Source organism: Octodon degus, unplaced genomic scaffold (assembly GCF_000260255.1).
Source record: "Octodon degus isolate 3935 unplaced genomic scaffold, OctDeg1.0 scaffold00011, whole genome shotgun sequence".
NCBI classification, from domain to species: domain Eukaryota; kingdom Metazoa; phylum Chordata; class Mammalia; order Rodentia; family Octodontidae; genus Octodon; species Octodon degus.
This window is the reverse complement of record NW_004524587.1, coordinates 263930-284049: the sequence shown is the minus strand read 5'-3', so window position 1 is coordinate 284049 and position 20120 is coordinate 263930. Positions and strand designations below refer to the sequence as shown.

At 56.3% G+C, this 20120-nt stretch overlaps 1 protein-coding gene across 2 annotated transcripts in view; it reads left to right on the top strand.

Moving 5' to 3' along the window:
* The window catches only part of Cmip (c-Maf inducing protein), a 190752-nt gene that overhangs the window by 92868 nt on the left and 77764 nt on the right, over positions 1–20120 (top strand). For both annotated transcript variants that reach the window (XM_004625758.2, XM_023709149.1), the window contains exon 2: positions 14756–14881. In XM_004625758.2, coding sequence (XP_004625815.1) covers positions 14756–14881 — 126 coding nt within the window. The remainder of the gene's footprint in view (positions 1–14755; positions 14882–20120) is intronic.

Here is a 20120-nt window from a genome sequence, read left to right as displayed (position 1 = left end):
TGCCTCAGCCTCCCAGAGTGCTGAGATTACTGGTGTATGACACCATGGCCAGCTGGGGTAAGCTGCTGAGCTCAGCAAGGAAGCTAAAGGTGACCTTGCCAGCCTATGGATAAGCAGGCCTGAGGCGAGAGGGACCCCACGGGAGAGGGGGTTCATCTTTGTCACAAAGCCGCCCCCCACAGCACTCCATGAAGGAAAGGCTCTTGTCTGTCATGCCGAAGGCTATGTCCCCAGTACCTGGAGTACACTGGCAGTTCCTCTGTCACACAGGAAGCACTCAGTAAATATTTGATGATTGAATAAACGGCAGGCCCGGAGCTCAGGAGACAGACTCTTAATCCAGCTCTGAGATTATTTATTTCAGCCAAGTGCACGTACGGCAATGTTTGTATGCGTGGCTAAAGCCACCTTCCCCGGACAGAAGAAGAGCCTGGGCTTCCTGGAGGGGCGGGGGCGTCGCTGAGGCCATGCGTGGTGTGAGTAGACTGGCATCATAGATCAGTGGCACCGTGCGCCTGGCATAGGCTTCGGCTCACCCCACGAGGGAGACCGACGCCACTACCGTCGCAGAAACGGCTCTGCTCCTTCGTGGCCCCATCTGTCACCTCAGTTGCCAGCAGGTGACTGCTGTCAGCCAGCGACTTGCTGTCCAGGATCTGGTCCTTTCAAGCGTCCTTCTTTTGCCGTCCAGCCTGGGACCCTCTCTTTGAGGACCTCAGGCAGGACAGAGGCTTCGGATGTGAGCGTCCCCGCTGGCACCAGGAAGTTCTCGGAACCCTTGCATTCACATTGGACTTTTAAAACTTGAGGTCAAGTCCAAAGGCATTTGAAAGTGCCGGTTCCATGGTGTATGGTACAATAGTGTCCCCCGTCCACACCATGGTCCCTGGTCGCTGCTGCTGCCACCCACCCAGTGTCTGGGCTCTGCCCACGTACGGGGGGCTTCAGCACTGGCAGGCCGCTGTGCCTGGCCCTGTTGTCGTGTGCCGTCTCCATGCTTCCCCAGGCCTTGGTGTGTGTCACCACAAATCCAGCCACTTTCACAGGGAAGTTCACAGCCCGCCACAGAATTGCAGGATGGTGTCCCTTGACCCGTTGCTGGTTGGTCTTGGCCCTTCAGGTTCCTGGTGTCCAAGGGTGGTGTGGGCTGGCTGGGCCTGCTGGTCGCCTCCTGGGCCTGCCTTGGCTGGCTACAGCCTGCCTCTGCTGTTGTAACCTGTCACGCTGTCTTCTGCTCGAGCCACTGCTCTTTCTCCAGAAAGGGCTTGGGGTGTTCCGAGGTGTCAGGGCTTCCTGCGCGCAATGGGCCTGCCCTACACCTGAGCTGAATTTGGGATCTGGTCAGCCAGCCTCGTTCGGAGGTGGTCCTTGGGGACTGCAGTGAGGTGGAGGCAGAAGAATCCGCCTTGAGAGCTGCTCGATAGCACAAGATGCAGAAAGGCTTCTTATAGACGAGGTACAGAAGGACACCTTAGCCGTGTTCCCTAGGAGAAGAACCCACAGGAGCACGACACGCAGCTCGCGGCTCCTGGGACCGCAGCAGCAACGGTGGCTCGAGGCTCAGGGGCAGAGACAGAGGATGGCGGCCCTGGCTGCAGTGGGCCTCGGGGCTCGCTGCGACGCCCCCTCGCCTGCCTGCACCTCTGTGTTTTCTCTTGCATGGGGGATCTGTGTCCGTGGACCCTGAGAGCCCCACCCGCCTTAGCTGCCCCCGACCCCCTGGGATCGCAGGCCCTGCACCCTGGTGCTTAAGGTCCCCAACTTGGATCAAATCCGTCTTTCTGAGTCATCTCTCTCAACCTCTGTCTCTGCCTGATAAACTCCTAGTTATCCTTCAAAACCCAGTTCAGATATTAGATATGCCGACGATGTCTTGAAAGGCTGCACAGCGGAGTTCGCCTCGGCACGTATACCCACAGCACCCTCCTGTTCTGGAGGCGCCTTGCTGCCCCGCACAGCACTTGGGTCCCAACGGGGAGAGATTACAGACAAGATTTTTTTCTTTTTGCACATGCTCAGCTGGAGCAGGGAGCTGCCTGTGTGGGGAAAGGAGGAAAGGAGGAAGGCCAGGATTCCAGAATTGTGGGTGTCCTTTTAAAGCCTTCTGGGATCCCCAAGGCGTTTCCCCAGTTTTTGGAAATGTCAGGAACAGACCTGTGAGGGTCACGTCTGTGGGGCTGGTTGGTTTTTGTCCTCTGGTACCAGGTATTCTGTTCGCTGGAGTCATGGCAGCTTCATGGTATTGTTCTGAGACCTGTGGGGAGGGTCAAGGGCCTTTGGATGCGGAAGACCCTGGAACCCACCTGGACAGTCACACTGTCCCCTGCAGGCCTTCTTTGCCGTCGCAGTTCTTAAATAGCTTTGCTACCACCGCCGCGTGTTATATTTTGTTTGCTAGAATTTTAATAGTTGCGGACAGCTTCCTAAAACCCTGTGTCACACAGCTCAGCAGCACAGAGCTTGCACGGTGTGTGTGAGGCTCAGCTCAGGATTCCACCACCAGCACTGCAAAAAAAGAAAAAATCCTTTGTCTCCCAAGTTGACACAGGCCATCATAACCATAACCATCTTGGAACCCTTTGGGACAGACACTGTTCTCATTCCCATTTTACCAGTGACAAAGCCAAGGCTCCCAGAGCTCCCGGAGGCTAGGTGGTGGGGTGGATGAGCTGTGGAGCTAGACTGGGGATCAGAAGGGGTGAGTCCTTTTCCAGAACTTTCTGACCCCGCCTGCTTCCAGCTGACTGATTTTGTCTCTGCATCTCCCGGCCTTCTGGGGGGCAGAGCGTTCCTGGTCATTTGGGGAGGGCACCTCTGTCCCTCAAGTGGCAGTGTGGCCACCTCAGGAAATAGTGAATGGCTGCTCCTTGTGGTTCTCTGACCACTCTAGACAGGGCCCAGTGGCACCCACTTTTCCTAGGATGTTGTGTGGCTGGGGTGCCCAATGCCAGTTTCCCTTCTGCTCTTCGTTTGGGTGCTAGAGGCGGAGCCCAGGGCCTCCCCTGTGCGGGGCAAGTGCCCTGCCCCAGTGTGCCCTGGGCCTTCCTGGCCATACTTCCTGCCTCACTTGCTTTCTCACGCACGCCATCCTTTAGCACCCTGAGTGTTCTGCCATTTCCCTTTGGTGTCCCCTGCTCTGGGGAATTCCGCATGGCTGGGGACAGGGCTGGCTGTGGCCCGCAGTTCACCCTCAATGCCGACAGTGGTGTGCCATTGCTGTGTGCCGGGTAGATCATCCACGTCCCTTCCTTCAGGACCCAGCAGCCAGGTTCTGTCTTCGTTCCATTTCACAGATCAGGACCCCAAGGTTGCCAGCACTGCTATCTCTAGCTGGGGCCCAGCCTGTGGAGCAAAGCTAAAGTGAGAAGGGTTTCCTGACCCCCCTGAGGGGCTGCCTGTCCCATTGAGGCTTGAGGAAGTGCCCAGCATGCCCTGGAGAGCCTTCCACAGTCGCAGTGTGGCCCGCTTTCCGACACACTACTCTTCATCGCCATAGCGTCCGTGTGAGCATGGTGGTGCTGCGGGTATGGACACCTGCACGGGCGTTCTTCTCGGTCTGTGGGCAGTGTGTGGGCCACTATGTCAGGGGCCTTGGGGAAGGGGCATCTGCGTGGCCCTGGGGATGCTGTGGCTCCCTGAGCTTCAGTTTCCTCCAACTTTGGAGACAAAATGTCCTTTTTGTTCTTTCCTCCCTCTGTACTCCGTCCTTTTGTACTTTCTTTCTGGTACTTTCTAGAAGCCTGCGCTGCTGGAATGCGCTCTCTCAGAGCCTCTCACCCGTCAGATCAAAGAGAAGAGGGGAGTGTGGCCCACCTGCCCCTGGCCTCCAGGGTCGCTGCTTGTCTTGGTTCTGTATTTTGAGACAGAGTCTGGCAAAGTTGCCCAGATTCACCAGCCTCCTGCCTCAGCCTCCCAAGTGCTGAGATTTTACATGCATGTGCCACCCAGCTTGGCCTCAGGGGTCACTTCTGAGTCATGTCCAGTAGCTTCCTCCCTCCAAAGTGGATATGGGCGACCCTGGGAAAAGGGGAACCCGTGTGGCTGATGGGACTTTCCCCTAAATTTGTCTTCTGGGAAATGGCTGCAAAACTTGTCTCTGTTTCTGCAGAATTTGGGGTTAGGGTAAGGCCAGACCTTAGTAGTCCTCAGAAGAGAAGTGTCAAGACAGAGGTCCTCAGCAAGACGGAGTCTGCTAGAGGCCACAAATAGCTGGGTCAGTCAGCCACCCCTGCATCCAGTCAAGCATCACTTGTCCCTCTAAAGTCACCCTGGAATGAAGGCAAGGAAAGAAGACATTCCACTCAGGTGCTCCCATTCACGCGTTCATCACCTACTTTGTACTTCTTCCATGGTTTAGGTCAAACCCAGCCAGCACTTACCTTTATAAATAAAGTTTTATTGGAACATAGCCACTGCCATTCATGTGTTGTGTGTGGCAGCTTTCACAGTCCAGCGGCTCCTTTGGGGTCATTAGGACAGGCACCGCGTGCCCCATGGAGCCATCAGAATTCCCCCACACTTGCAGAAATGTTTGCTGACTTGTAGTTTTAATCCTAGCAGGTCCCAAGCCTGGCTTTGTTCATACCTTGCAGCCTGACTTAGAGAAAGTTAGTTCTCTTCCTGGGCCTCGGTTTCGGAGCTGTGCAGTGAGGTCATAGTGATCCCCACCTCCTAGGTCCCTCTTTGGGGTCCGCAGAAAGATGTCTGCCCCAGGTTACTCAGGATCCGAGCTATGGTGACGGATAAAATCACAGGTCCCCATCCTTGGCAACTCATGGCATGCAGATAGCTGTTGCCAGCAAAGAGAAAGGATTCGAAGTCCAGATCCCCTGGGCTGAGAGAGCCCAGAGCAGGGTACACTCCTCCCTCACTGTCACAGCCACATCCTTCCCCGAGCCAGGCGCCACCATCAGCTGCGCATTTCTTTTCTTTTCTTTTTTCTTTTTTCTTTTTCTTTTCTTTTTTTTTTTTTTTTTGGCCAAACTGGGGATTGAACTCAGGCCCTTGTGCTTGTCAGGGAAGTGCTTCTTCCACTGAGCCATCTCCCCAGCCAGCTGGGCATATTTTTGAAGTGTGTGCTCTGCAAAGCCATGTTCCGGTCTGGTGTCCTCAGGTCTGGAGCCTCTCGGGGATGCGGATATGTGTGAGACGGGCTTGTGACTCTGAAGGTCACACGATGGAATGTGAAGTGCAGCTGTGGCTTGCGACCCGCAGCTTTGAGCTCCCGGCATGGGAGCAGGCTCGCTTTCTGTGGGGCTCGCGTGAAGCGTGTCCAGGAGGACCGTCGGTCACAAGCACAGATCTGAAAGGCCGAGACGTTCAGCTCATGCCGCCTTCTCCTCGGGGTGCTGGGTCCAGTGCTGAGCACGGTGCCATGGCTGCCGCAGGTGCATGGCAGCCTCTGTGAAGGCTGTGTGACTCCTTGCTGTGAAAAAACAGATCCGTGTGTGTCTCACCTCAGGGCTCCTCATCCTGGAGGCTGCATCCCAGCAGGGGTGCTGATTTCATAAACACCCCAGAATTCCCCAAATGTATGCCTCCTGGACTCAAGGATGGGCACATTACCCCAAGACCCAGGAACTCCCCCCCCAAAGTTGTACAAGCATATGAACAGCAGCCCCCTCACCTGGACTGCCCGGTGACCCCTGGTGTGGCCCAGCTTAAAGGTAGCCTCTGAGCAGCCTTCCCCACAGTTCCTGAGGGTGCCTTCCGCCTCGCCAGCCCTCTGGACCTGGCCTGCCTTGATGACAGTGGTGCCACACTGTACCGTGGTCACCTGTGTACATGTCGCTCTCTCCGTACAGCGAAGTTTCCCTGGCTCTGAGGTTCACATCTGGCAGAGGCAGCAAGGACGTGTTTCAGAGGATAAGGATATGGCCTCAGCATCAAAGGCCCTGACACTGACGTGGCCTTTCCCCTAGCCAGCAGTGGCCCGGGCCTGCATCTCATGGCCTGAGCCTCCCACTGCCTTACCTGCAGAGGGAACTCTGGCAGCATGCATCCTGGTCCTTGAGAGGCATCAGTGATGGAGCCTACAGCAGCCCAGTGTGGCTGGCATGGGACGTGTTCCATCTCATTGGCTGTGGACTCAAATGTTGACTTTGGGACACCTCTGAGTCGCTCTATCAGCTGCTCCAAGGCTGAGGTAGCCAGTGGCATAGATGCCAGCTGCTGTTCCCCTGGGACCCATCTGCCATCCTTCCCACAAGCATGGGAATCCCACAGAGGTGACCAGGCTTGGAGGGTCAGGCATGGAGACAGCAGTCCTTTACTCTGTTACTAAACTTCTTGGGCCACTTGGCCATAAAAGGAGGCAGCTGCCATATCTGGACCTGTGATTAATGAGCCCCCCATGGGCCCCGGGGCAGCCCTTGCCAGTCTGCCCACCCTTGGTGACCCCACACCATGGCTGTCCCTTCTCAGGCCCCTGGAGGGCCTGGCTGCAGGGTCTGTCCCTCTGCCAGCCCCACTGCGTCACCCAGGACCGACCCCCGGCCACTGGCAGAACCGTGATGGGTGGTGGGACTTGGCAAAACCTCAACCGAGCCCCCTTTCCTCCTCTGAGACTAAAAAATGCCCCTCCAGAGAAGCTGCTCCTGTGGGGGCCGGCCAGGCTGGGCGCTAAGCTAGCCCTACCCGGTCGGTCCCTGCCACCCTGCGGGCCACCTGCTCCACCGCACTGAGTGACCCCCTGGGGTGACGGCGACAGCGCCACAGAAACCTGTTATTAAGCACTGTGCTTGCCAAGCGTGCTGCATGTGTGGCCCTGTCTAGTTGCTCTCCACAGGCTCCCCTCAAGATGGGCTTGGGGTTACCTTGCTGTGGGCTAGAATGTGATTCCCATAGCGCAAGATTCCCCCCTTAAAGGGTGTAATTTGTTTGTCTGTTTGCAAGATTGCGGGGCTAGCTCCACTAATTCTAGCACGGTTCTGTCATCGCCCAAAGCCACCCCATCCCCATTAGCAGCCGTCCCCACTTCCTGGTCCCCCTTCCCCACCCGACAACCACAATCTACTGTCTGTCTCTGGATTAGCCTGTCCTGGGCACTTCACATCCATGGAGTCAGACGGTCTGTGGTCTATTGTATCTGGCTCTTTGACTCAGCATTGTGGCTTTACACTGTAGTGCAGGGGCCATATGTCATTCGTGTGTGTGTGTGTGTGTGTGTGTGCACACGCGCGTGTGGTACTAGGGATCAAACTCATGACCTTGTGCTTGCAAGGTAGGCACTTATGCTGCCGGGCTATCTCGCTGGCCCTTGTGTGTCATTCTTTTTTATGACTGGCTAGTATTCTACTCTGTGACTAGACCTTGCTTTCCAAAGCGTTTGTTTGTTCCCACTTGGAGGCCCTCACGAGCAGTGCTGTCTTGCATATTTGCTGGCAAGTTTTGGCGCCACCATGTATTTGCAGCTGTCTTAGCGACACACTCAGGAGCGGAGGGGCTGGGTGATCGCTAGCTCTTGACAAACTGCTGGCCTGTTTTCCAGAATGACTGTGCTGCCCGACCTGCCCCTAGCTCCAGTTTCTCCACCTCCTCTCCAGTGGTTGTTACTGTCCTGTTGTCTTCATGTAGATTTGATGAACCCGCCTTTCACAGGGGGCGACATCAAGACACAGACGGGCTCAGGCCAACCAGCCAGCAGATAGTAGAGCCTGAGGTCTGTTCTAGAACCTAAGATTTGTTAAAATAAACCCATCTGGATGAATGGCTGTGACTTCAGCCCCGAGCCGGCAGTTGGTGTCCCAGGAGTGTCCCGGAGGACTGGCACAAGCACCTTGCCTTTTCTTTGCTATTCTCAGCTCTATCGCCTGTGGGGACTCAGCACTAATGCTGCTGTCAGGGCTGGTTGTGAAGGCGAAACTAATCCCCTAACGAAGGTCTTTTAAAAAACTGACTCCTTCCTGGAGGCCGAGGCAGGAAGATTTCGAGTTTGAGCTTAGCCTGGGCAACTTATCAAGACCTTGTCTTGAAATTTAAAGATTAAGCAGGGCGGGGAATGTGGCTGCATGTGGAGAGCCTGGCTCAGTCCTTGTGTAAGAAAAAGCGTCCTGATCCTTGCCAGCTAAACGTGGCGTTTCCTCTAAAGTGGAGCTGGGGGCCTGCCCCTTAGCTCAGTTCTTTAAGTGGCTGCTTCAACAAAGCAGTCAGGCTCAGGTTGCTGTGGTTGATCCCCAGGACTCAACCTGCCCTGAAGGCATTCGGAGACAAAAGTGGAGCTGATGAGTAGGGTGGCTTCTCACCACAAGTGGCTGTTTAAACCAAAACAAGCGAAAGTTATATCACTATATGGTGCAGCTCCTGGCTGGCCCTCAGCGTGTTGGAAGAGCCCAGAAGGCAGCCCAGGAGGCACCTGCGCATCAGGCAGTACAGAAGCAGGCGCCTCTGTCATCACCGGAAGTGATGCTGGCCACGAGGATCCACTTACGTTATGAAGAGCTTCGTCACTGAGAAGACTGAAGACACAGGGTGGCTGTGTTTCTCTCACTGAGATTTTGTCACTGCGAGCTTTAATTGAGCCCACACTCAGCTCCAACAAGTGGCTGTCCCCGGCCCTGGGCCACAGAGCAGGCTGACTCCTCCTTTGGGTTTATGGACGCAGGGAGGGTGCAGGAGGCCTTGAGGTTTTGTGCCTGGGTCTGGCCCAGCTTTGTGTGCAGTCAGGTGAAGTAAGGGGCCAAAAGCTCCTCACAGGGTGCTGGCCATGTGCGCACCTGCGAGGTACCTGGCCCTGTGCATGATGGGGCATGGTGAGGTGGCCATGACAAGCAGGTGTCCCCTGCACGTGCCAAAAGACAAGTGTGAGTGCTTCTCAGGAATGGCTGCATGGAAGCAGCCAGGTGTCCTGCAGGGTGGGAGCGAGCGCAGGGCGGCCGTGTGCCAGGGCCAGTTCAGCTGCACTGATTCCAGACACGGCTGGTTACGCTCGGGGTGCCAGGCGAGTCCATGGGGATGACACAGCCAGGAGTGGTGGCGGGTCTACGAGATGAAGGCTGCTGTGTGGAGACAGGCCGGGAGGGACAGCTGGAGCAGAACAGGTGCGGGGCTCCTTTGAGGTGATGGGAAACAGGGAGCTGCGCTGCATCCTGAGTGTACCTGGTGCCACTGAGCTGTACCTTTGTGCACGGTGGACAGTTAGTGTGGTGCGTGAGTTTTGTCTCGGTTTCAGTGAGGATCAGAGCTCCCCCCACCCCCCAGCCTGCCGCGGGGCCCCTGCCAAGTGGTACTGCGGGGAAGCCGCCATAAAGTGTGGGTTTCCCTGCACAGTGACTCAGACAACTGCCACGCGTGGAGAGGACACTCTTCCCTGCAATGGCCCACCCAGCCAGCTGCCAGGGCCACCATGGGACACCCTGCTGTTTTCAGACCATCCCCGGCCGGGAAGGATTTTTCTGGCTCCCACCGGCACAGCCTCCAAAGAGCTCATGCAGGGGCTTCCCAGATGGGCTTCTCTTTTTGGGGTCTGGGAGCCCCTCACCCCTCCCCAGGCTGGGACGTGCGCCTGAGTCAGCCCCGTCTTGGATTTGTCCTTGCCGTGATTCACACTGAGTTGCAGAGATCCCCATGGAAACAGCAGATAGGCTTGGGCGGGAGGAGGAGCTGCTCCCGGAAGCCTTGGGGGTTGGAAGCTGAGCCTAGTTTGAGGGAGCATCAGGGTTGGGGGTCACTTTTGGGAGGAGGGGGCCATCCCCCATCCCTGCTCTCTGTGACAGGGAGTCTGGGGAGATGCCCTATTGGGAGTGTCAGCTCCAAAGGCTTGGGGAACCAGGTGACACTCTCAGGTCCCTAGGCTGCCTCTGCTCTAGCTCTAAGCCAGAAGTTGAACGCCACCTGGCCAGCTCATCCTGTGAACAGGGGCAGGGGTGTTCCCTCTGGGGCCTCACAGTGTACCCCCCACCCCAACTTAGCCAGAGCTGTAGGACCAAGGCAGGGCCCTGACCTGTCCTGGCTCCTGCTGGAAGGCAGTATCCCCACAAACCACGGCCCCAGATGGTGGGCACCAGTGTCTCCATGGCCCACACAGGGTGGCCAGATCGGGTGCCCAGTGTGCATCCCAGAGCTGCCTGGTTTGCGTGTGACCTTGAGCAGGACCCATTCAAGCTGATGGCCAAGGACGCTGGGCCCTTGGCACCGTCCGGGGCCCCCAGTTCCCTGTAATATCTCTGTAATGAGGGCAATTTGGCAATAGTGTAAAATATGCTCTTACCCTTTGTCCCAGTAATTCCATTTCTGGGAATGCGGCCTAAGGAAATAATCCTAAATATAGGGTAGAAAAACATGTTTCACAAGGATGTTCGCTGCAGAGTTGTTTATAGTAGCATGCAATGAAACACAGTGGGGTGGGGGTGGGGTGGGGGCAGGGCAGAGATCATATAAACAGTGGCGGAATGTTCTGCAGCCACTGAAATGATGATCCTGGGGACCACAGTGCCACATGTGGGGTGCCATAGGAAGCCATATGCAGAGGCGCCCCCAAATCACACATCTTGTGATTTTTGTCCTGCTCTTTCATTGTACCTGTTCTCAGCGACCCCCTTCCTCGTGGTGAGCCATTCACATACGTAACACATTTTCATTCCTTTCGCCCCCTTCCCCGCTCCCCCAGTCTCCTGCTCCCTTTTGCTCTGTGGAAGCCCTTCCTCCCTTCTAATCTCTATCATTTTGCTCCTCATTTTATTTCGTGTTGTACTGTCAGGGATCTGTGTTAAAGATGGGAAGCGCGGCGCTGAGGCACTCACCAGTGATCTCAAGGCAGTTTTTTTCTGAACGATTTGATATTCTATTCATCACCTTCCAAATTATCCTCCGAATCCACGCATTGCCTTTTTTAGTCAGGTTGGAGTTGTAATTTACATAGTCAGATCCCTCCCGTTAACCGTGTGCGCAGAGCGCGGAGTTTTGTAGTGGGAGCCGCCACTACGGCGGGAGGGAGTGTCGCTGTCGCCGCCCCAGCTCTGCCTGCCCTTGGGGACTCATCCCCTCGCCACCCCCAGCTGCAGCAGCCATGATCTGAGTGGGCTCCGCTGTTTCCCAGGATGGCATTTAAGCAGAATGGCACCGTCTGCGCTTACCTGTGGAGAAATCTGTAATCTACTCATTCTCCAAAAAACACTTCTTAGAGCCAGATATCTCAGTCTCTCAGGGAGGAGATTCTGATTGTTCTTTTAATCTCATGTGGCCTCCTGTCTCAGGCAGGAATCTCTGATAGTCTGGCCACTGTGCTCAGATTACCAGGTAATCAATTACCCGGGTTCTGTGATGTCCCTGCGGTGTGAGAGCTCCAGGGACAGTAGGGCTGCAGGGCCACAGTGCGGCCAGGGCCCAGCCACCTTGGGTGGGGGTGAAGGCTTCTCCACACTTCCCTGCCCAGCAACAGTGGCGTCACACAGGCCACAGAGGAGGGTTCGTTGTTACTGTTTGGTTTGATTTGGTACAAGGAGTTGAACCCAGAGCCTTTGCACTGAGCTGTATCCCTAGCTCTGTTTTATTTTTTGGTTTGAGACAAGGTCTCCCTAAGTTGCTGGACCTGAGCTTGCAACCCTCCTGCCTCAGCCTCCCAGAGGGCTGGGGTTACAGGAGGGCACCACCATATCCAGTTTGGAGTTTTCTTAATTAGTATTTATCCTAGAACATTTTTAGAGGGACTGAACAGTGACACAGAAGACAGAGTCCCCGCCTGCCCCTTCTTGGCCTCTTGATAACCAGCACTGTGTGCTGCGCTTGGCGACACCACCGGCCGGTGTCCTGCTCCACCAGCCCACGCCAGCTTCTGTCGCTTAGTTCCCTACCGTGTCCTCTTTCTGTCCTGGATCCCACGTGAGATTTCTGGCTTGCTCGGGCAGGCTCTGGGGTGCTCCTCCACCCCAGTGATCCCAGGTGGTATTCTGTGCCCTGTCTGCCTCGGCCTCGTCTGAATTCTTTCTCAGGGTTGGACTTGGGTGATGGGTGGGAGACCCCGGAGGTAAGGCTCGCTTTTCACACTGGTTTGTCTCAGTGGGCTGCTGGGTGGGTTCCAGGCGCCTTGGGACAAGTCCTCTTCTCTACTGTTTCATTCCTTCTTTTTGGTACTGGGAATCGAACTCAGGGCCTTGTGCTTGCCAGGCAGGCTGCGCCGCTGACCTGTCTCCCAGGGCCTCGCTCCCTCTGTTTCTATTCAGTGAATTTGTACCCTGTGGTTGGGGGAATAGGGCTCGCAGAGGGGCATTCACTCCGTGCTCCAGGACAGTCGGTGGCTTGGTCACAGGTCTCATCACTCTAGTTTTGGGCCACATGCCTTTTCTAAGAGCTAGGATGCAGTGAGTGTTTTTTATTTTTTTATTTTATTTATTTTTATTTATTTATTTATTTTTTTTGGAGAACTGGGGATTGAACTCAGGCCCTTGCGCTTGCCAGGGAAGCGCTTATTCCACTGAGCCATCTCTCCAGCCCCCACATATTTTATTTATTTATTTTTAATTTTATTTATTTATTTGTGTGTGTGTGTGTGTGTGTGTGTGTGTGTGGCCAGCTCAGCCCACCAGGGGGCGGGGCTGGCTGGCATGTGGTGCTGGGGGATTGAACCGCAGTCCCTGTGCTTTGCTAAGCTTGTTCTAAGTAGGTGCTTTAGACCACTGAGCCATCTCCCCAGCCCCAGCGAGTGTTTTTTAAAAACAATATGTGATTATTGACACCCAGTCCTTTCCCCACAAGCCTCGCTGTAAACTCTGATCAGGCTGCTTTCAAGCAGCCCTGGAGGGTCCCGAGGAGCAGGAAGAGGCCAGGTGCAGCGTCAGCCTCGGTGTCTCAGCCTCCCAGAAGGTTGATGCTTTCAGCCCATTGCTGTAGAAATGGAAAGACCCAGGGCTGCCTGTATCTGCTCTGGACATTCTGGGGGTCCCTACAGTGGCTGTCAGAAGCAGAGATGTAGGGTGTGTGTGTATGGGGAGTATTCTTTTGCAGTACTGGTGATTGAATCCAGGATCTTCCCCCGGAGCTACATCTCAGCCTCTTTTAAATTTTTAAATCACTCAGTTGCCCACACTGGGCTTGAACTTGAAATCTTCCTGCCTCAGCCTCCCAGAGTGCTGGCGTGACAGGTGTGCACCACCTCACCCATATAGAGAAGGTTTTTCTGTCCCTGAATCTTTGTGGCCAGCCAACTTTCTAAATGCACAAAGCCAGGCATGGTGGCTCACACCTGTAAAAGCAGCACTTGGGAGACAAGGCAGGAGGATCATTGCAAGTTCAAGACCAGCCTGGGCTGTAGAATGAACTCAAGGCCAGCCTAAACTGCATAGTGAGATCCTGTCTCAAAAAGACAAAAAAAAAAAAAAAAAAAAAAAAAAAAAAAAACCACAGAGGCTGTATCTCAGCCCCTCCTCCAGCATTTGTGAGAATCAAAAACTCAGGGCCTCAGCCTAGGGAGAAGGAGCCCTGCAAGCAGGGCCTCCTGAGCTACCACCGCAGCTCCTAAAGGAGGAATTTCAAATGTAGTTAAAAATAACAACACAGGAGGCACCTTCCGGTGAGTTGTGGGTCGTGACTCCAGGTAATTCGCATGAGGGTGTTTTATTTTAGCAAGGTGTTCATGTGTTCCTTTATTTGTGAAACAGGAAATGACAGTCACTCTGAGTGTTAGGCCCTCGGTGGTCCATAGAGCAGGAGGAGGGGAGGTTCCCACAGGCCCCTGGGGTGCTCGGGACCAGGTACTGTGGGGCTGAGTCACAGTGCAGGGGGCCAGGAGCACAGCAGGCTTGGGCCGTGGGTATTGCTGTGTGCTGCCTAAGGGGCCTGAGGATGCTGTGGCCGCCCGGCTTGGTGGCTGGGGCGGGCGAACTTGCCACCTCCTCCTGCAGGACCTCAGAACCTCTCCTGCCACCCTTCTCCTGTGTCATGTTCCAGCCACCTAGTGATGCTGTCGAATCGGCTGAAGCCCCTGCTGTGCTCCAGCCGTGGCAGACTTGATTTGTTCACTTGGGTGTCGCCTTGTTGTCTGCACGCGCCTGCCCTGTTCTCTGTACCCATCCTGAGCCCTGAGATGTAGTAAGAGCTCAATAAATACCGTGACTGAAGCAAGGAAGTTCCGTGGGTCAGTCCCCCGCGACCGATCACATCAGGAAGGTTGAGGGAGCGTAAGCTGTCAGCCCTGTTGCCCATCCCCCATCTCAACATGGGCAGACGGGTAAAGAAGTGGGAAAGCCTCGTGGGGGTCGCACGTGCATCACCCGAGGGAAGCCAGCTCCTCAGGCCAGGGGCTTTACATTTCCTTTGCCCAGTGCCGGAGGCGCAGTGAATCCTGGAGGGGGCTCCCACAGAGAAGGATGGTGCCCTTGGGGATGAGAGCAGGACAGCGGCATAGCACCCTCAGTGGACAGCATGGGAGCTGTGGAGCGTGCTGGGAGCCCCACTGGGCGCTGGGTGACAGATGCATGTCTGGGAGGCCAGCGGAGCTGCTGCCGCTTTCCGAGAGGGACAAAGGGCCTCGTCTGGTGAGCGACCGCTGGGTTCCTGCTGTGTACATGCTGTGCCCTGCAGATGGCAGAGACACTGACCCCCAGTGCTTGTCCCTGCTGTGTCCCCACACTGTACCTCTGAGTACAGGATGAATCCCCCAAGACCCTCCCCTCGGCCCTGGCTCCAGCCAGGGTCCTGAGGCTCCCTTCACCTAGGGTCTCCTGTGGAGCACTGGGGGCAGCATTTCTGGGGTTCCCCCCCTCCATGGTGCCATGTCTGCCCTCCTAACCTTGCCTCTCTCTCTCCTCTTCTCTCGTTGCAGCCCACTGGGTACATGGAGAACTCGGTCTCCTACAGCGCCATCGAGGACGTGCAGCTGCTGTCCTGGGAGAATGCCCCGAAGTACTGTTTACAGCTCACCATCCCCGGGGGTACCGTCCTGCTGCAGGTAGGGTAAATGCATGACTGAGCACTTGCTCCTGCCACCCATGGGATCCCCAGGGGGCAGGTGTCGTCGCCAGGGGGAAGGTTGTTGACTCCCGGGATAACAAAGCCACAAACCAGCCCATTGTATGGCAGACACTGTGACCCAGCACTCAGAGGCTGAGGCAGGAGGATCATCATGAGTTCAAGGCCAGCCTGGGCTACAAAGTGAGACCTTGTCTCAAAAAAGAAGGAAGGAAGGAAGGAAGGAAGGAAGGAAGGAAGGAAGGAAGGAAGGAAGGAAGGAGAGAAAGAAAGAAAGAAAGAAAGAAAGAAAGAAAGAAAGAAAGAAAGAAAGAAAGAAAGAAAGAAAGAGAGAGAAGTACAAGCCAGGGCTTCCTGGAGAGAAGGTGGAAGCGTGCAGGTACTGGACTTCGGCGGTGTGCCCGCCCCCCATCTCCTGTGTATCTCTGGTAGCACCCTTCAGTGTGATGAGCAACTCTGCTCAGCAGTGGGAGGCTGGGACACACAGAGGGAGGAAGGTGGCCACTCCTTGTGATTTTGTCTTAGGGGACTGGTGACAGCAAGGCCCCTCTCTTGAAAAGAAGCTCTGCCTTCTGTGTATCTTGGTCAGGACTTTCAGTTAGAAAGACGCACATGTAGTTCTGCTCGGAGGTGCAACTAGGGCTGAGGCCGTGACTCTGGCAGCTCCTGGGAAGCCCAGGAGAGGGTTCCGGATCGCAGGTCAGTGCTGTTCAGCTTCTCTTCCCCATCACCTGGCTGGCTTCTGGGCATGGCTTCACCAAGGGGCAGGACTGCCTCACACAGTGCACAAGCCACAAGGGGGGGTCTTGGCCACCCTGAGATGCGTACATAGACTTCTTGCAGATGCGGGTGCCCCTTTTCCTTCCCCTGCCTCTATGAAGCCTCGAGAACAGCCATTCTGATCCCACTCACCCCTAGGATGCTCCCTGGATCCTGCCCATTCTTGACCCTGGGCCGCAGAGTCCATGACCCAAGGCCGCTGCAAGCCCTCTGGGAGGTGGGTCAGTGTAGAATTGATCTGTTGGTGTGGACACCAGGGCACCCCAATCCTGGGGAACCCTACACTAGAAACCCCCGGGCCAAAGGAAGCTCACCCCACTTGGCGTGCAGGAGAGGGGTGCATGGCGTTGGCCTTTGCTTGGGGGCGTGTCCTTGCTGGCCCTGTTTCCAGGGAGATGCGCCCTACAGCCTCCTTCAGAAGGCGGCTCCACGTTGGGCATCTTCTAGGAAGATCGCTCTTCATGCTTCTCTGGGGTCACCACGCCTGCCCCGTCTGTCCTCTTGACACTTCTGTCCTCTCTGTCTTCCAGGCCCCTGTCCTGGCCATCTTTCCTTACCCACCCCTCCCATTGACCACTCTCCCTCGCACCTGCTGCCCCCGCCCCCTCAGGCCCCTGCATGGGCGGGTGGCAGCTGAGCTGGTGCAGAGACGGAGGAGACCCCTTCCCAAGTCTCTTCTCTTCCTGCCCATCCTCATTCTCGGGGAGGCTGAGCTTAAACCCAGGAGGACCAGAGCCCAGAGCAGCAGTGACACACTCAGGCCCCGTGCCAGAGTGGGCTGTGCGGGGATGTGGTGCCTGAGCAGGGTCCTGAGGGGTGAGTAGGAGTACGGGTGGGGGTCACACTCGGGGCAGAGCCTGAATGTGGGGATTGAGAATTCACCGTGGCTGGGAGAGCACAGAGGTGGTGTTCAAGGGCTGTGACCTGTCCAGGTCACTTACTCCATCTTAGCCAAAGAACGCCTCAGACATATCCCGAGGGCAGTAGGGAGCCACTGAAAGCTCTGAAGGGATGGAGGGATGCCCGACACATCAGTGCCGTTTCAGGACAGAGCAGGGTAGATTTCTGAGTGACAGGGAGGTTGGAGGGAGATTCTCATTCAACCGATGAGGGGGCCCTGGGCCTCCTCCTGGGTGCCTTCGATAGGGTCCCTTGCTTTGGAGACGAAAGGGGGCTGCCCCGCCTCCAGGAAGGCTGCAGCATTGCCCATCCTGGGGACAGCGGAAGGCTGTGAGGAACATGCATTGCTGGCCGGCTCCTGAGTGTCCTTTTAACTGGATGGCCTGATGTGGTGGGGTCTGGCCTGTCCCCCAGTATGTGGCCTGAGGGCCGAGGCAGGGAGAGAGGAAGCAGAGAAGAGGAGAGTGCAGGAGGAACTAGGGAGACCACAACTCCCACAGTGCCCACCCACGGGTGTCCTTGTGGGGCTGCCCAGTCCTGTGCATGGCTGTTATCCCAGGGGAGCTGGGCCACCTCTCCAGGACCGATCTGGCCCACACTTTGTGACACATAGCAGGATCCTTGATGTGTGTGTAACACTCGCTGTCAGGGCCCAAGCCCTGGTGTCGGGGACAGCCACTGTGGAAGCCAGGGGCAGAGCCTGCCTGTCCCAGCAGAGTGGTGGGCCACAGGGTGCACCTAGCTGGAGGAGGGGGGCAGAGAGGGCAGAGAGGCCCCCAGACGTGGCTATTCCGTCTCACTAAATGGGCATCCTTAGCCGGCGAGTGCCCAGTGGCCGGCACAACAGGACCATGGTCATGGATGCCCCTGGAGGACTTTTCCCTGCAAGCTCATGGTCCAGCCACTCCCAGCAAGGTCCCCTGTGCTCCCTCCAGGGGTGATGTCAGGGGCTCTTTGATCCCAGCAGACCCGGTGCAGTGTGGTCTTGGTCTTGGTCGCTGCTGCTGTCAGGTGATCCTCTCCCGTGCTTTTGTTCTCCTGTCTCTGACACCTTCTCCATCTCCTCTCCCCCCCCCGCCCTCCCCTCCTTTCTCCTCCCCTCCCCTCTCCTTTCTTGCTCCTCTCCTCCAGTGCTTCCCATGTAGTTTCTTTCCCCCCCGCTCTCACTGTAACCCTCCCCACCTCTCTGTATGTCCCTCTCCTCTTCACTTCTTCCTCCCTCTGTCTCAGGGCCTGCCTTGTCCTTTTTTTATTTTTATTTTTTGGTACTGGAGATGGCCCTCAGGGTCTACACACTGAGCTACGTCCCTGGCCCTTTGTGAAATCCCCCCCCCTTAATTTAGAGAAAGGCTCTTGCTGTCTCCAGGACGGGCTCCAGCTTCTGACCCCCTGCCCCTGCTGCCCAGAGTGCAGGGCAGCAGGGGTGCACCACCGTGCCAGGCACCTCCTCTGTCAGAATTTGCATTGGTGCCTTACGGAGACCCCAGGAGCCAACCAGGTGGCTCTAGGAAGGCTAAGCAGGCATTCTGGCACAAGATGACAGGCTGCTACAGGGCCGGTGGCCAGACAGGGGCACCCTGGCTCCTACCCTGGGCGTGTGCCGGCCTTCCAGATGCTGGGCCGGTTCGTTGTTCTAATGCCGTGTCGTTAGGACCCTGGCTGCGGAAGGGACCTCTTCGTCATGCTTTTCTCCCAGTCCCCCTCTCTCATCTTTTACTGTGCCAGAGCCCGCTGGCTACCGAGGTACATGCCTGGCCTGGTGGACACGTCCTGAGGCTCTTGCCAGAACTGGGCATGGTATCAGGTGGCCCTTGGGGGCTCCTCCCCACAACCCTGAGCCTCCCCCAGGGGGACAGACCCCAGGCAGCACAGAGTCAGTTCCGTTCTTACTGGAAGCTGGAGGCAGAGCCCTTTCCGCCCCCCCCCCCCCCGGCTATGCTGTTGTCCCCCAGAAGCTGGCCCGGAAGGGCACTTGGGCATGGCCGTGTCGCCACAGTGCTCCCCAGCCTGTTCTTCTCGCCTTCCAGACAATGCAACAATGAGAGAGAACTTGGCAACTTTCTAGGAGGAGATTAGGCAGCACTTGCCTGGAAGCAGGCCCTTTCCCGTTGGAAAGGTTCATCCCTGGAAGCAGTCACAGAGTGCTGAAGCAGGCCAAGGGCCGAGGGCTGAGGGTGGGGGCTCCTTTCCATGAACCCCCCCCCGCAGCCCTGGACACCACTGCGCCCGTCGCCCTCTCCCCTGGCCAGAACTTTTCCTTTGCATGGAAGCCACTTAGAGATGTCCACAGGGAGTTGGATGTCCCCTGACAGTCTCTGTCCTATGAGGCAGGACCACCTATAGGCAGGAGCAGGTTATGGCCCACCCTTGCTGCAACCTCTCTGGCTCCATCAGCTGCCGCCCCATCCTCAGGAGGGAAGTTCTGGCCCACCTTGTTTCTGCAGCGGGGTCTCCTGGTGTCTGGAACAGGTGCCAAGTCATTAGAGGGCAGTGTCAAAGGGAAATCATGCTTCCGGATTCCCAGCCTGCGGCCTGGGACCAGAGGAGCGGAGGCACCAGGCTTCAAGGCCCAGAGGTGGGTGGCAGGGGAGCAGGGTGGGGCCAATGGGCCTGAGCTCCAGCCCAGGTCTGCTGACCCTGGCTGTGTAGTTCTAGACAGCAGGAAGAACCTCTGAGCCTTGCTGTCTTCATCTGCGAGCTGGATCCATGGTGCTTCTCTCCTTGGCTATGTGGGGGTTAGAGATGTTCTATTAAACTACTTCACATTGTGCCTGAGAAAGAGATATTAAAGAAAACACCACCGTGCTTATTTCTACAACTTTAGTCACCTGCAGTCTAGGGAAGGAGGCCATCAGGGTTGAAATAATTTTGAAGTGTTATAACATATGAAAAAAAAATTTTTTATTTGACAGAATGGGTAGAGTGATGCTCTATCCACCCATCCAGCCAGCCACCTGCACATCTGTCCGTCTGCCCCTCGCCATGCCTCCATGGTATGCCTGTCCACGTAGCTATCATATCTGCCTGTCCATGCACCACCCGTCCAAGCATGCATGCATTCATCTATCCATACATCCCTTCTCCCATCCATGCATCTCTGCACCTATCCATCCTTCCACACATCATTCTGCCACCCATATATCCATGTATCTGTCCACCCACTCATCCACCAACCCATCCATCCATCATCCATTCTCCCATCCATCTATCCATCCACCCATCCACCCACCCATGCACCCATCCATCTATCCACCCATCCATCCTCCCATCCATCTATCCATCCACCCATCCACCCACCCATGCACCCATCCATCTATCCACCCATCCATCTACCCACCCACCCACCCATCTATCCACCTATCCATCTATCCATCCATCCATCCAGCATCTACCCCTCCATCCACTCATCTGTCCATCCACCCATCTGTCCACCCATCTGTCCACCCATCCATCCATCCATCCATCCACCCATCCACCCATCCATCCACCCATCCATCCATCATCCATCCATCCACCCACCCAGCATCTACCCGTCCATC